This window comes from Rhinopithecus roxellana, chromosome 14, assembly GCF_007565055.1.
Source record: "Rhinopithecus roxellana isolate Shanxi Qingling chromosome 14, ASM756505v1, whole genome shotgun sequence".
Lineage (NCBI taxonomy): Eukaryota > Metazoa > Chordata > Mammalia > Primates > Cercopithecidae > Rhinopithecus > Rhinopithecus roxellana.
In genome coordinates this window covers 60,530,985-60,546,675 of record NC_044562.1, presented here as the reverse complement: position 1 = coordinate 60,546,675, position 15,691 = coordinate 60,530,985, and the positions used below count along the sequence as shown (strand labels likewise).

The 15,691-nt window shown below is 45.6% G+C and overlaps 1 protein-coding gene across 4 annotated transcripts in view; it reads right to left on the bottom strand.

Moving 5' to 3' along the window:
* Window positions 1-627: 627 nt before the first annotated feature.
* ILKAP (ILK associated serine/threonine phosphatase) overlaps window positions 628-15,691 on the bottom strand; it is a 32,841-nt gene continuing 17,777 nt past the window's right edge. For 3 of the 4 annotated variants that reach the window (XM_030916416.1, XM_030916417.1, XM_030916419.1), the window contains 6 exons: window positions 14,303-14,396; window positions 13,934-14,021; window positions 12,365-12,486; window positions 3,704-3,823; window positions 1,168-1,249; window positions 628-901 (listed from right to left, as the gene is read on the bottom strand). In XM_030916416.1, the coding sequence (XP_030772276.1) occupies window positions 761-901; window positions 1,168-1,249; window positions 3,704-3,823; window positions 12,365-12,486; window positions 13,934-14,021; window positions 14,303-14,396 (647 nt within the window). In that variant the 3' untranslated portion in view covers window positions 628-760. The remainder of the gene's footprint in view (window positions 902-1,167; window positions 1,250-3,703; window positions 3,824-12,364; window positions 12,487-13,933; window positions 14,022-14,302; window positions 14,397-15,691) is intronic. The other variant, XM_030916418.1, reaches the window with a different exon arrangement.

Genomic DNA, 15,691 nt, shown 5'->3' with positions numbered 1-15,691 from the left:
ACTGCAAAGATTAACCTCTTTCCAGCACAGGGCCAACTCCCCACACCTACCTCATGTGGGAAGCAGAATTTCCGGGCCATGCTCAGCAGCAGGCTGCCTGCTCCAACAGGAAGGTGCACACCTACACCCAGGGGGTCCAGATGGAAGCCACTGAACCTAGTCCTCTACAGACTCCTTCTGCCAGACTGCAGTTCTCACCAATGGAATCAGAATCGCTAATTCTGTACTGTTTCTGGAGGGTCTGATGCACAAGTAACCTTGTGTATCAGTCTGTTTCCTGGCTGAGCCTGTACTTATGCAACATTTTCCAACACTATTTCCATAGGGAAAACTGAAAAGAGCTAGAGGGTTCCAAAAGCCCCAGTCTGGTCCTAGCCTTGTCTCTAACCAGTCATCTCCTCGGTCTCTTCACTGCAACATGCCACTTCCCCGACCAGCGTCATCATGAGTGAAAGCACAGCAAAATGCCTGTGAACTATAAAACATCACACAACCAGCAGCTTGCAGGCCACTCTGAGCCAGTCCAAGATGCCTATAATGGTTTTAACAAGGAAAGACAGCATATTCAAAAGCAAACACAATCGCTGAAGGGTCAACAGGTGCTCACAGTGTAATAACTCAAAAGACTAGGAAAAAAAAAAGAAACCTTTATTTACAACCATGGGAGTCCCACAGGAGTACACAAAACACACAATGTGCACACACACAAAATGAACCTTTTAAGTCAACACCATGCGTGCTCCTAGCCGCGCACCACCGCTCAGTGCCCTATCCGCACCACCATCACGGTGACGTTGTCAGCCGAGCCCCGCTGCACCGCCTTGTTGGCCAGCCTGTTGCAGGCTGCTTCGTAGCGGGCATCGACTGCGGACTTCCCTTCCCGGGTCTGGATCTTCTCATCCTACCAGATGAGAAAGGGAATGAGTGAATGGGGTGACCCTGCACCCTGTCACTTTCCTGAGACACTCCTGCCAGGAAGAGGAGCTGCTCTGGTCTCCATCAGGGCTGGCAGGACAAACGGACTAGTGAGTCAGCAGGCAGAGTTCACACTGGAAAAAGGCACAAGGGCTGCTCCACAATGGGAGGACACGGGGTCTCAGGACTTACACTTCTCTGAAAACTAAGACACAGTTGGGACAACCACCACTCCCATGTGAGATGTCTCACCTCGAGACAGGACAAGATGAAGTTCACGGCTTCTTCTGGGGTAAAGACCTTGAAGAGCCCATCACAGGCCAACAAAATGAACCTACAACAACAGGGAGAAATATAAATGGGTTTTAGGTCCAACCAAAAAAATATAAAAAAAATAAAGGCCTGGAGATGGAGATAAAATATTTGTCCAACTATTCAAGGGCTAAGGTTTTTTTTTTTTTTTTTTTTTTTTTTAGATCGAGTTTCACTCTTGTTGCCTAGGCTGGAGTGCAATGGCGCAATCTTGGCTCACTGCAACCTCCACTTTCCCAGTTTAAGCTATTCTCCTGCCTCAGTCTCCTGAGTAGCTGGGATTATAGGCACCCGCCACCACGCCCGGCTAATTTTTTGTATTTTTAGTAGACACGGTCTCACCATGTTGGCCAGGCTGGTCTCAAACTCCTGACCTCAGGTGATCCACCTGCCTTAGCCTCCCAAAGTGCTAGGATTACAGGTATGAGCCACTGCACCTGGCCAGGCTAAGATCTGTTTAAACCCACTTAATTTCTGAGACAAAGGTTTCAACTTCTGAGACAAAGGTTTAAACTACTTACAAGTATTTGTGGATAGGATGTTATACATCAAAACTGAGACTATCTTTCTCTTCACCAATTAACAGCATTATTACCTCAAACATTGGGTCCTATACTTTCTTAGACAAACACAAGAAAAATCACTGAATAAAAACATGGGTGTTATGGTAAATATACAAGAGTTTATAACACCATAGGCCTTCCACCACTTCCAGACATAAAGTTGAGAATGAGCCTGGCCTCGGTGAAACATCCTTGGGCGCACAATGCACACCCTGGGGGGCTGCATGCCAGTCCAAGGCCCAACAAGGGGTAGCTGTGTGTGTTTCTGTGTTTGAAAACCACATGTTCTCCCTTTCTGAATCAAGCCCCTCTAGACTGCCCCTGGAATCTTTCTGAACGCCAATGGATTCCATTTGACAGTTCTAGTTCTCCCAGTATTGGGGGTGGGGAATATGCTTCCCTATGGCTTTACGGTATAAGCCACGTTCCTTTTCTCACTGTAAATCTGTGTCTGTTTTCCTTTCTGTTGTTGTTGTTGTTGAGACGGACTTCACTCTTGTCGCCTAGACTAGAGTGCAGTGGCACGATCTCGACTCACTGTAACCTCTGCCTCCCGGGTTCAAGTGATTCTCCTGCCTCAGTCTTCTGAGTGGCTGGGATGACAGGCGCCCACCACCACGCCTGGGTAATTTTTGTATTTTTAGTAGAGATGGGGTTTTGCCATGTTGGCCAGGCTGGTCTTGAACTCCTGACCACAGGTGACCCACCCACCTCTGCCTCCCACAGTGTTGGCATTACAGGCGTGAGCCACCACACCCAGCCTGTTTTCCTCTTTTGACTAGGCTTTCACTCAGCCACTATTTGCTGAGCATGTTCTCCATGCTAAGAACACAGTGGGGCCTAGTCCTGGCAGGCTCCCGCCCCTTCCAGTGTCCTGAAAGTCAGACCCTGAATAACCAATCACACAGACCCACGATTACAACCCAGGAAGGGGAGCTAGGAAGCAAAGATAAGGTGCATCATTCAGAAAACCAGAGGAGGCGACTGCTGGAAAGGTGATGGAGGACCCCGGGGTATGTGAGAACATAACAAACACACTGAAGGCAGATGTGGAGAATGGGGCAGTGGCTTGAGACAAGGCCAAGCAGGCGAGTGCCAAAGCAAGGCACGTGCTCTTCATCCATAGCACTGGGGCAGGACTCAGAGAACCACCCCGCCACAGTGCCACTAGTCTCTCGCCTTCCCTCATCAACTCAGTGCTGTGAATCCTGCTTCCGGGAGCTTTCCTTGTCCACCTCCTGTTACTACCTTAGTTCCGCCCTCACCATCAGGCCAGGGCTGCTGCACCGCTGCTCCTGGGCCTCCCTAGCTCCAAAATAGCATCTTTAACCATCTTTAACTGTTGAGGCCTTGCCCTCGGCCAGCATGGTGCCATACATTTAGGCATAGAGAACAGGAGATGAACAAGTGAACAGTCTCTTTCTCAACCAATCCTGGCTGTGCAAAAACCTCCTATGATTCTCTACCAATGAACAATTAAAATTCAAACTCTCCAGCATGGGACTGAGGGCCTTCAGGATCTGCCCCTGAAGTACCCTGCTATCACTTTCCCACCACTCCCTCAGTCCTCCAAGCACTGGTCTGGCCAAGCTTTCACACTGTCATATGGTAATGCCTCAGTGTGTGTTCCCTCTGCCAGGAAGGCCCTTCTCCTCTCTCCGACAGGGATACCCCCCTTCCCCTACTGCTAAAGACCCCAGCACATGGCACATGCCTAGGACACACTGGACTGCAGCTGCCCATCCCCAAGTGTGTTCCCAGCAGAAACCACATTCTGTTTATCTCTGCACCCCCAGGGCCTAGCACCATGGACACCTTCCCTCCAACAAAGGCTTGATACAAATTGGAAGAAGTGAGGAAAAGAAATAAAGCCACGTGCACGCACACCTATGCCTCTGATAGGGTCCTTTTACCTGTCATTGGGGGTCAGCTGGCAGCGTCTGATGTCGGGTACAGACGTGACACCGCAGCGCTTGTACTGCCCATCCCCAATGGAGCGAGACACCTCTAGCACGCCCAAAACACGCCCATCCCTAAAATGAAAGGAAAAACATTTCAGACTCTACCTGACAGATTATGGGTCCACAGTACTTAGAATCTCATCTTAAAAGCAGAGAATGAAAGTGTGAAAGATACAGACTGTGGAATTCACATTATTAACCAGTACTGACATTTCTTGGTCTCCAATATGCAGGGGTGTCTAGGCCATTAACTATTGCCCTGGGGTAGGGACCCTGCCCAGCTGCACATGGGTGGGAACAGCACCTCCAGTGGCTGCCAAGCAGTACTGCCCAGCTTAACCTTCGACAGGACTCAGCAGTTCTCATCACGCATCTAGGTCCAAAGTCCAGAATTGGATTTGACTGGACTGGGTAGGGGAGCCTGGTAGTGTTTTTGTATCTTAAAGCTCCTTGAGTGTTTCCCACATGCAGCGAGGGTTAACAATAGCTAGAACAGAGGGATATTTTGCATTTCAATCTAATTAGATTTGGAAAATCCCTGAGAGTGGCTATTCCTGGACTGTGGAGCACATGTCCTTTGCATCAAAGTACAGGGATGGTTTAACGTTAATATAAATGAGAGTGTCCTGCACAGCACCATAGTTTCACCCACTCTATTTTTAGTAAGGGGATATGGGGGAGATGGGGCAGTGATGTACAAATGGGAAGAGACATCTAAGGGACAGTCCTATTGCCAAGGAAAAACCATTTGGGGGAGCCTATTGCCCCAAAGAACAATTCTGGTCTGGGCTGTAGCACTGTCGCCTTAAGCAGCTGCAAGCTCTCTACCCTTCAGGCCGTTGTTTGTAAAGGGAGGGAAGAGAACCATACTCAAAAGTGCGAGAGGGCACTCCACAAATGCCACAGCTGTGCGTGGGTGTTTAGGATCACCACGGGGCTCCATGGACCAAGCAAGTTCAGAAGATGCGGTGCAGATGGATGCACATGGTAGGAAATGCTTCCTGGGCTGCTGTCCTAAAGGCAGAATTCAGCCTGGCCCTTCTCTGGGCCCCAGTTACCCTCTCAGTGGCTCACAGTTCAGTATCCATAACAAACATATTTTTTCTTCTTCAAAGACTTCTGCTGGTATCTGCAAAAAGCCTAGTGATCTTCTAGGATACAAACTGTTAAAACAAACAGCAAGAGGAAACAGAGTGCACAGGGGAAGAGCTGTGGACTGAAGATGGATGGGGGCACTTGGCCTTAAGACTGCCAGTTCAGGAAGCAGCTCACAGTGAAGTACTATGAAAATCCAACAAAGCACCTCTCCCATGACCAGGTGAGAGGGTGGCTGGTGTGGATTCCCCGCATTCCAGTCATAAACCCATCCTGTTTCAACAAGATTAAGATTACAATAACCACCTCTGCCACGGCAGGTCCCAGAAGCCCAAGTAGCCACCAGCAACTTCTGGTACCGCACAACACAGTACAGAAAATGTGAAACAACTCCTAAGTCTAAAGAAGGAAAATATGAGCAGCACCAGAACTGCCATCTCTCATTCTCTACTTTTTTTAAGAGAGACAGTGTCTCCCTCTGTTGCCCAGGCTGGAGGGCAGTGGTGCAATCGCTCACTGGGCTCAAGTGATCCTCCCACCTCAGCCTCCTGAGTAGCTAGAACTACAGGTGCCACCAAGTCCAGGTAATTAAAAAAATCTTTTTTTTTGTACAGATGGGCTGTTGCCCAGGCTGGTCCTTAAACAACTGGCCTCAAGCAATCCTCCCACCTTAGCCTCCCAAAGTGCTGAGATTACAGGTATAATGTGGCCTCATTCTTGTTTTCAAATTTCCACATACAGAGTAGTAATCTTACATTCACTGAACTGCTAGAGTAACAGGAGAAAGCACATGGACAGAATGATGGATCCCAGGAAAAGCGTTTGGTAATGATGCAGCAAGCTGCCCTGGCACTATGCCTACACCCAATGCAATGTCCTACATAGATGTGCACATTCAAAACCTGTCAGTTCAACAAAGGCCAATCACAGAGTCCCAACTCTGAGATCGAGCATCACACAAGGGTAAAATCCATGCCACGTCTACTTTGGAAACTGTTAGTACAAGTTCAAAAGGATCACTACTGATGAGACTGGTCGGGACTCAGCCCCAGAGACACAGGCTTCAGTCCTTTCCAGTCTGCTTTATCCATTTCACCAGAACTCTTCTCTGTTTTGAAGAGAAAGGGTCCTGCAATGTTGCCCAGACTGGAGTGCAGTGGCTATTCACAGACACGGTGGCGCATTATAGTTTCAAGCTCCTGGACTCAAACGATCCTCCTGCCTCAGCCTCCAAGTGGCTGGGACTGCAGGCACATGCCACCAATACATACTCTATCCATGTTCATTTCTTACGAAGTCTGCACTACTATAGACACAATAGAAAGCTGTTTCACAGCAGGTTCTTCCCCATTGCCCAGTTTTCAAAGTTCAAACAAACTTCCCAAAGTTCATTCTCTTTCCCCTTCCCTCAGTTTCCCCCCAGCCCCGTAATTACAACACTTAAGTAGTGGCTTTTTTTTTTGAGACGGAGTCTCACTCTATCGCCCAGGCTGGAGTGCAGTGGCACAATCTCGTTTCATTGCAACCTCTGCTGCCTGGGTTCAAGTGATCCTCCTGCCTCAGCCTCCCAAGCAGCTGGGATTACAGGCGCCTGCCACCACGCCGGTTAATTTTTGTATTTTTAGTAGAGATGGGGTTTCACCATCTCGGCCCGGCTGGTCTTCAACTCCTGACCTCGTGATCCACCCACCTTGGCCTCCCAAAGTGCTGGGATTACAGGCATGAGCCACCGTGCCAAATAGTGGCATTTTAAGTCTCAGCCTACCAAGCCGATCTGCCTGTCCCTTGGTACCAGCCCTCATTAGGACTGTCCTCCTGCCCTTATGCACTTCCAACTTTTGCTTTGTGCTGCTTTATTTCTCTTCTCTGTTTTCTGCCAACCAGAAAACTGTTTTCCTACTGTTTGACAAGCTGTTCAACAGCGTCTTCAGATCTTAGCTATTTTTGTTGATATTTTCTGTTCTAATTCTTTCTCTAGAGAGAGAGACTGGGTGAGACTGAGACATCCTACTACTTGTGTGTTTAAGGCTAATCTGGCTGCTAAAGCAGCTGGAAGCTGCTTGGACTTCAGCTCCTCTTGCATGTCAGTAAAAGCAAGACACAGTTGGTCTCAATAGACTATCCACAAGTGATGTTTGCAAAGTTAAGGTTGGGAGGAGGAAGCTCCATCTCCTGACCATCCAAAGACTGGTGGATGCCTAAATCCAACGTATTCATACAATGAGTGCTACAAAGATAACCAAAGGTACAATGCTACAACAGTTACTTTTAGTTGCGAGAGGCCTGCACTTGATCAAGTTCTAGGCACACAGTACTGACATTTAAATTTAAATGCTGTATGTTAACTTCCCATCTGTTCAGCTGCCTTCCTTGTAAAATAAAAATAAAACTTGTCTTAATCTTCTCAGAAAAATTCACTGCTACATAGCTACTTCAATGTAAGAAAGCAGAAAAAAATAAGAATGCACAAAGATTTACATATTTTTGTTAAGAAATACTGGAAAGAATCAAGAAATAAGATGAAGGGGACAGGGATGAAAGCATGATATCTATAAATGTTTTTTTACTCAATTTAGATTTTGAAGGATGCAATAGGGAGTTTTTCATTTGTTTTTATTATGGTAAAATATACATGAAATTTACCATCTTAACCATTTTTTTTTTTTTTTTTTTTTTTGAGACGGAGTCTCGCTCTGTCGCCCAGGCTGGAGTGCAGTGGCCGGATCTCAGCTCACTGCAAGCTCCGCCTCCCGGGTTCACACCATTCTCCTGCCTCAGCCTCCCAAGTGGCTGGGATTACAGGCGCCTGCCACCTTGCCTGGCTAGTTTTTTTGTATTTTTTTAGTAGAGACGGGGTTTCACCGTGTTCGCCAGGATGGTCTCAATCTCCTGACCTCGTGATCCGCCTGTCTCGGTCTCCCAAAGTGCTGGGATTACAGGCTTGAGCCACCGCGCCCGGCCCATCTTAACCATTTTTAAGTGTACAGTTCAGCAGCATTAAATATATTCACACTGTTGTGTTATCAGCACCACCATCCATCCCCAGAACTTTTTCTGTCTTCCCAAACTGAGATTGTTCCCATTAAACACTAACCCCACAGTTCATCCCCCAACTGAGATTGTTCCCATTAAACACTAACCCCACAGTTCATCCCCCACACCCCCCCAGAACCACCATTCTACTTTCTGTGAACTTGACTGGTACCTCCTATGAGTGAAATGCTAGTGTTTGTCTTTTTGCATCTGGCTTCTTTTACTTAGCATAAAGTCCTCAGGTTCATCCATTTTGTAGCATGGGTCAGAATTTCCTTCCTTTCTGAGGTTAAATAATATTCTGTTATATAGACATCTCACACGTTGCTTATCTATTCATCTGTCAATGAACATCTGGGTTGCTTCCCCCTCTTCCCCATGGTGAATAACGCTGCTGTGAACATGGGTGTGCAAATATCTGTTTGTGTCCCTGCTTTGAACTCTGGAACTGCAGATCATATGCTAACTCTGTTGAATGTTTGAGGAACTGCCATACTGTTTTCCATAGCGGACACCATTTCACATTCCCACCAGTCATGCATAGGGGTTCTCATTTCTTCCTGTAATGTATAAAGGGAAAGAAACCCTTTATAAATTGGATAAACTGAAAACAATGAACTGAGTAAAAATAAACAGAAAACTAACTAATAATAGTAATAACCAAAGTGGCAAAATAACCACAGTAAAAAATAGTTAATTCACTTTTGCACACAGTGCCAACAGTACTGCTTTAGTGAGGTATATTCTAAGGACAAGAGAACAGCAAGGAACACAAACTAAAGTTAGGATATTTTTATTTTTTGAGGCAGGGTCTCACTCTATCAACTAGGTTGGAGTGCAGTGGCACAATCATGGCTCACTGTATCCTAGAACTCCTAGACTCAAGTGACCCTCCTGTCTCAGCCACCCGAGTGGCTGGGACTACAGGCGCATACCACCAGAAATGGCTCCTCGGTGCTATTTTTATTTCTTGTACAGATAAGGTCTCACTGCGTTGCCCAGGCTGCTCTCAAACTCCTGGTATGGAGCGATCCTCCTGCCTCAGCTTCCCAAAGCACTGGAATTATAGGTGTGAGCCCTCTGCTCCCCTAGTAGTGATAATTTTGATACTATGAAACTATTTTAACAAATAAATATACTGTTGTTAAGAACTAAGATTTCTAGCATTAAGAGAAATGAGCTACAAATATTAAACCAAAGAAGAGAAAACTCTGTAATGTTAAATATGAGTAATAAATAGCACTCCAAACTTGCGATTTAAAATGTGTTATGTTTCCTAGTTCTGTATGTCTTGAGTGGACATAGAACTAACGACAATCCAACTGAACTGAGCACCCAAGAACATGGATTTGGGTTCTTTTTTTAAAAAAATTTATTCCCTACACTGATGTAAATAATTTTTTATTTTTTTATTTTTATTTTTATTTTTGAGACAAGAGTCTTGCTCTGTTACTCAAGCCTGAGTGCAATGGTATGATCTCTGCTCACCGCAACCTCCGCCTCCCAGGCTCAAGCAATCCTCCCACCTCAACCTCCTGAGTAGGACCACAAGTGTGTGCCACCACACCTGGCTAATTTCTCTCTCTCTTTTTTTGTATTTCTTGTAGAGATGCAGTTTCACCAATGTTGCCAAATTGGTCTTGAACTCCTAGGCTCAAGACATCTACCCACTTCAGCCCTCCAAAGTGCTGGGATTACAGATCTCTGAGCCACTGCACCCGGCCTGGTTTTTGGTTCTTAAACATTAATATGAAACATTAATATGAAAAGGACACAGGAACCAGCCAGGAGTTTCCACTGGCCATATCTGAAATAAAGTGAGCAGCAGAAAACACTATGACTGTGACTACAACACACTGAATAGTCAATTGGCACACAGCGATTCACAAAGGAAGGATGGAGGGAGAGAAACAGAGGAGTGAAAGAAAAACACTAATTTCCACAACTATAGGTGACTATCTGCCTTTCAAATTGGTAAAGGACAGAATGAAACATTTACTCTGCTTTTTTAGAAGAATCTATGATGTTCTCTTATTGATGATGAATAAGATGTTTCTTTACAGAATGCCCGCTAATACATGTGAAAGGAATCACAGAATATGAAAATCATCTTTGACATACCTGATGAAATAATGATTTAGGGATGCTAAGACCATTAGGTGAAAGGGTGACAGGAAACAGAATATTCACAAGGTACCAGTGAACCTCCCCAGATTACTTGCTGATGACACAAGGTAACAGGAGCATCTGGTTGTTACCACTGGAGCCAAGTGCTGGGATTTGGCAACTTAAGGGTCACATTATGTGCCTACTGAAGTGAAGGACTACTGAGTATACAACATCCCCCATAAAACATCTCATCTGAATCTAAAGAAGGCCTTACACCTAACTTCCAGTTTACAGGAAATATATGGAAATAACACCATAAAAAAAATACACAAGTTCAGAATGTTAGTGACTCTATACAACTGCTGGCCTATAACATGGTTCAAAGCCTGGTAAGAAATTAGTCTTGGCAGGGTGCAGTGGCGCACACCTGTAATCCCTGCACTCTGGGAGGCCAAGGCAGAAGGATCACTTGAACTCAGCTTAGAAAACAGAGACAGAGACCCTCTCTCTACCAAAAAATAAAAAAAATAGCCAGACATAGTGGTACATGCCTGTGGTCCCAGCTACTTGAGAGGCCAAGGCTGGAGGATTGCTTGAGCCTCAGAGGTCAAGGCTGTAGTGAGCTGTGATCGTGCCACTGCACTCTAGCCAACAGAGCAAGACAGTCTCTCTCTCAAAAAAAAAAAAAAAAAAAAAGAAGAAATGCCAAGTCAAGTCCACGGTAGACATGAATGCTGACTAGACCCTGGTTTGAAACAAAGATACTTTGGGGATAACTCGGGAAATAAGAATTTGGACAGGATATTAGATAACCTAATATAACCTAAGGAAATATTATTATCTTAGGTGCGAAAACTCTCATTAATTATGGCAAGAACGTCCTTATCTTCAGGAGGTGCATGCTTAAGCATTTAGGGTGTTATGTCATCATATCTGCACCTTTTAAACAGCTCAACCTGACACACATCTATACAGACTAAACATGTCACAATGTTCACTGCTAGTAGATTTGGAAATGTTTGTTTTACTAATGTAAAGTTTCTTCTGTATGTCTGAAAAACTTAATAATAAAAGCTGAGAGTGGGGGAGCCAGCCCTGGCCTCAGGCACAACTGGCCTTACTTTCAGCCATAGGACTGTCAGTATCAAATTATTTTCAAGGAGTTCAGGCAAAAGCAGAATAAACGTAAAACTTACAGGGGAGAAGAGGTGATGCTTACACTCACGTTAAGAGTCACATCCTCAGGCATGACTGTCCACAGTAGTTACTAGGACAGTAGTTACGGTGGCAAAAACTGGGCAAACAACACTGCTTGAGGCCTGAAAACAGGCCTATAATCCCATCACTGCTCATGCAAACTGCAGCAACCGTGAATGAAACTGCTTCTTACTAATCCAGGAGCTTTTTGAACAAATGCTAACTACTCTCCAGAAACCTCCCTGTACCACTGACTATATTCAGCCTAGAGAAATAAAAGAGGCTTCCCCAAATGAACAACAGAAAAGAAACTACACTTCAAAGGATAGGTAAGTGCAGTCTTATACTAAGAGATGACATCTCTCTTATCTCTGGCAGAAAATAAAATTTTAATAGTCAAACTGTACAATAAACCAGAAAATACTCCTGGTCAAATTCATAATGCAATGTTCTTGAAGCGGAATTCTAAAGAAAAGACTTATGCCCTCCTTTAGCTGCCTTGGATAGAAGCAGATAATAAAACCAAAGTAGACACATGGTTTTCAAAGATTTAAAGAGAGAGTGAAACGAAACTGCAAAAGACAAAGCCAAGTAAGACAGGGTCCTCTGTGCCGGCTGTTCCCAAGAAGTCCAAAGACATTACTTAACCTAACTACTTCAGATTTTCTCTCTGGAGAATTCACCTAAAACTGTAACTTATTCAGTGCGACAAGTGACAGGACAGTGCTTTTTTTGTTTTTTGTTTTTTTTTTTTTTTGAGATGGAGTCTCGTTCTGTTGCTCAGGCTGGAGTACAGTGGCGCGATTTTGGCTCACTATAAGCTCCGCCTCCCGGGTTCATGCCATTCTCCTGCCTCAGCCTCCCAAGTAGCTGGGATTACAGGCGCCAGACACCACGACAAATGACAGTATTTAAGAAACCCCCTAGGCACAGAAAACACTGTGAACGGTAAATATGAATTTGTTCTTTTGCAAATGTAGGGAGGCAAGAGTCCTTCCACTTGGACACATGTGAAATCTACAACAGTCATCCACCTACGTCACCAGTGTTAGATCTCAGACAGAGCCTCGTCACATTGAAGACTGCCTAACAGGGAAAGTTCTACTCCTTCAAGGTCTTAGGATCCTTTTATAGCCAACAGCCCTCCTTCCCATGAGCTCCTCTCAGTCCCCTGGTTACCTGACGTTTCCTCCAGCCTTCTGTATCCTCATCCGCTCTTCATACTGAGTTGGATTATGCTCTTTGCTGAGGCTTAAGGCTGCATGTTTTTGACTCTCCTCATTATAACGACACAAGATTGCCTGGGAAGATGGAGATTATAACAGTCATGAAATTCAGTGGGCCCAGCATCTAAAGGTATCAGTTGAAGAAAACAGTTAACAATGGAGTTTCACATTCAGCCTCTTGCTGATAAACCTAAGTTCAGAGAATCAAGCAGCAAAGAAGTGTCAAAGACACAACAGTTAGGGAGAGGGTCGCCCCTGGTTTTGATATCAACTCTGGTGCAAACTCTGCTGAATAACTACAGCCAAGTGTTCACTCTGGCTGCTGTCACATTTGTGACATGAAAGGAAGCATTCAACAAGTATCAAGGTCCCTTTTGGCCTGGAGTCTACAAGGCCAGAGACATGTCCATGAGCCTATGGAAGGCAAAGAGGAGGGCAAGCGTTGTGCATGCTGGCCGAGTGCCAGGCAGGCCATCCACACCAGTGCCTCCAGGTGTTCTTACCCCTGCCAGGCTCATCGTATCTGTTTTACTGAGGCATGAAGAATAAGTAATGCAATAAAGTCACAGAGCACAGCCAGGATTCAAATTTGAGTCTGACTCCTAAGTCTTTATTTTTTTTATTTTTTGCCAATTTTCCTGTTGCTATTTCTGAAGTCATGTTGTCGAAACACATGTGGGCTAGGGCCAGTCTACTACAGGGTCACCAGAATATAAACTCCACCAGGCAGGGGCTGTAATCTGTTACAGTCCCTGCTATACCCCTAGCACTTAGTATTTGATGAATCATCTCCCTAAAAGTATCAGGGGGAGGGGTCTAAAGATGCTGCTTAAGTGTGGACAGAGTCACTTGATTCCTGTGACAGCTGAAGGAGCAAGGAAGGCGGTTGAAAAAGTGGCAATGCAACGGAACGTATGGTCCTGACACAGAGGCGGCAGGGTCTGCATCCAGCTTTCCACAGCAGCACCCTCTAGGCTTTACAGCATCCCCATGACCGTCACCAGAGGGAACACCACCCTGGGCTTTCTCCCTCAGCTGGGGACTGGGCTCAGGGGATGCATGGCACCTCATCTGTTATTTTCTAGCTACAGCTTTCGAGTTACTCTGAAATCACAGTAACTTTGAGAGGCAGGAGTTAAAGCTTTTCATTCATTACTGTCTAAGGTCAGAGAAATGAAATAAAAGAAGATCTAGGCTACTTACATACTGATTACATTCTGATCCACAGCATCACACACACAAACCACGGGAGGAAAAAAGAAACAAAAAAGACAGGATCTGGGTTTGAAAGCACAAGTCTATCACAGGGCGTTAAGTCTCCCCAGAGAACAAATGGCCTCTAGCTGGGCTGCTGTTCCCTTACCCAGAAGTTGAACTGCAGCAGAACACTCTGCAGCAACCCCGGGAGAAGAAAGGTTTCAACCAGACATCATCATTTTAATCTTATTCAACAAGTACTTGCTAAAGTCTTTTCCCCATACAACATATTGTCATCTAAGTGGGTGGCTCCAGAGCCACATACCCGACTATCTCCGAGGTTGGCAATATAAAGAATGTTGTCTACAGCCAGAACACACGTGGCAGTGGACCCATCTTTCCAGGCAGGCTTCCTGGGGGGAAACATCAGAAACACAGTCACCACCAACAGCCTAGCACTTTGGGACTAATTTCCAGAGTTGAATGGGAAGTATCTTATATTTCAAAATGGACCATTTCCTTGATACTTGCTTTTTTTCTCTTTTAGATAGATTTAATGGTTATAAGGGCTTACTGAGTGCTAGGCACTTTTCAGACAGCGAGCAATAGTGTTAAACCACATCAGAAGACTGAAATGCATTTAGGAAAACACCGCGAACAGTCCACTCAAACTTCTTCATCAAGTTATACTTACTGGCTGGAAGCTTGTTTAAGGAACTCTTCATCCGTATGCTTGAAAGTGTCCAAAAGGCATCTCTTCACGGTTTTCTCTACACTGATTACATCTCCTGTTACAAAAGGGCCAAAAGAAAACAATCTCTCAAGGAGGGAAGATTATCCTCCTCCCACTGTAATTTTGTTTTGTTTTTTGTGTTTTTTTGAGACGGAGTCTTGTTCTGTCACCAGGCTGGAATACAGTAGCGCGATCTAAGCTCACCGCAACCTCTGCCTCCCAGGTTCAAGCACTTCTTCTGCCTTAGCCTCCCGAGTAACTGGGAATATAGGCATGCGCGACCACACCAGCCTAATTTTTGTATCTTTAGTAGAGACGGGGTTTCACCACATTGGCCAGGCTGGTCTCGAACTCCTGACCTCGTGTTCCACCCGCCTCAGCCTCCCAAATGCTGGGATTATAGGCCTGAGTCACCAGGGCTGGCCATTTTGTTTTTGTAATTTCTGCACATCAACTGATTTTTTTTTTTTTTTTTGAGACGGAGTCTCACTCTGTGGCCCAGGCTGGAGTGCAGTGGCCGGATCTCAGCTCACTGCAAGCTCCGCCTCCCGGGTTTACACAATTCTCCTGACTCAGCCTCCCGAGTAGCTGGGACTACAGGCGCCCGCCACCTCGCCCGGCTAGTTTTTTGTATTTTTTAGTAGAGACGGGGTTTCACCGTGTTAGCCAGGATGGTCTTGATCTCCTGACCTCGTGATCCGCCCGTCTCGGCCTCCCAAAGTGCTGGGATTACAGGCTTGAGCCACCGCGCCCGGCCACATCAATTGATTTTTAAGCATGATTAAGAACAATCCCTATTTCTTTAAAAAAAAATTTTTTTTTTCTGAGACTGGGTATCACTCTGTCACCCAGGCTGGAGTGCAATGGTACAATTGTGGTTCACCGCAGCCTCAACCTCCTGGGGCTCAGACAATCCTCCCACCACAGCCTCCTGAGCAGCAGGGACCACAGGTGCATACCACCGTGTCCAGTTAGTTTTTGTTTTTTTTTATTTTTTTGTAGAGATGGAGTCTCCCTATGTTGCCAGGCCGGTCTCAAACTCCTGGGCTTGAGGTATCTTCTGGCCTTGGCCTCCCAAAGTGCTGTGTGAGCCACCGTGCCCAGCCAGAACAATCTCTGTTTCCTCACATATAACACAGTACCATTTGAAGTTGGTTTTACTAGTTTTCCAATAAAGGCAAGACACTAACTGAACCCAAAGACAATTCACAAAAGGTGCCTATCACTCTGAATCATAAGAAGTGCCACCCGAAGTCACCCCGCACGGCCGCTATGCCTGGAAGCCTTGGAGTCCACTCCTCAGCACCACTCTTTTTTTTTTTTTTGAGATGGAGTCTCGCTCTGTCACCC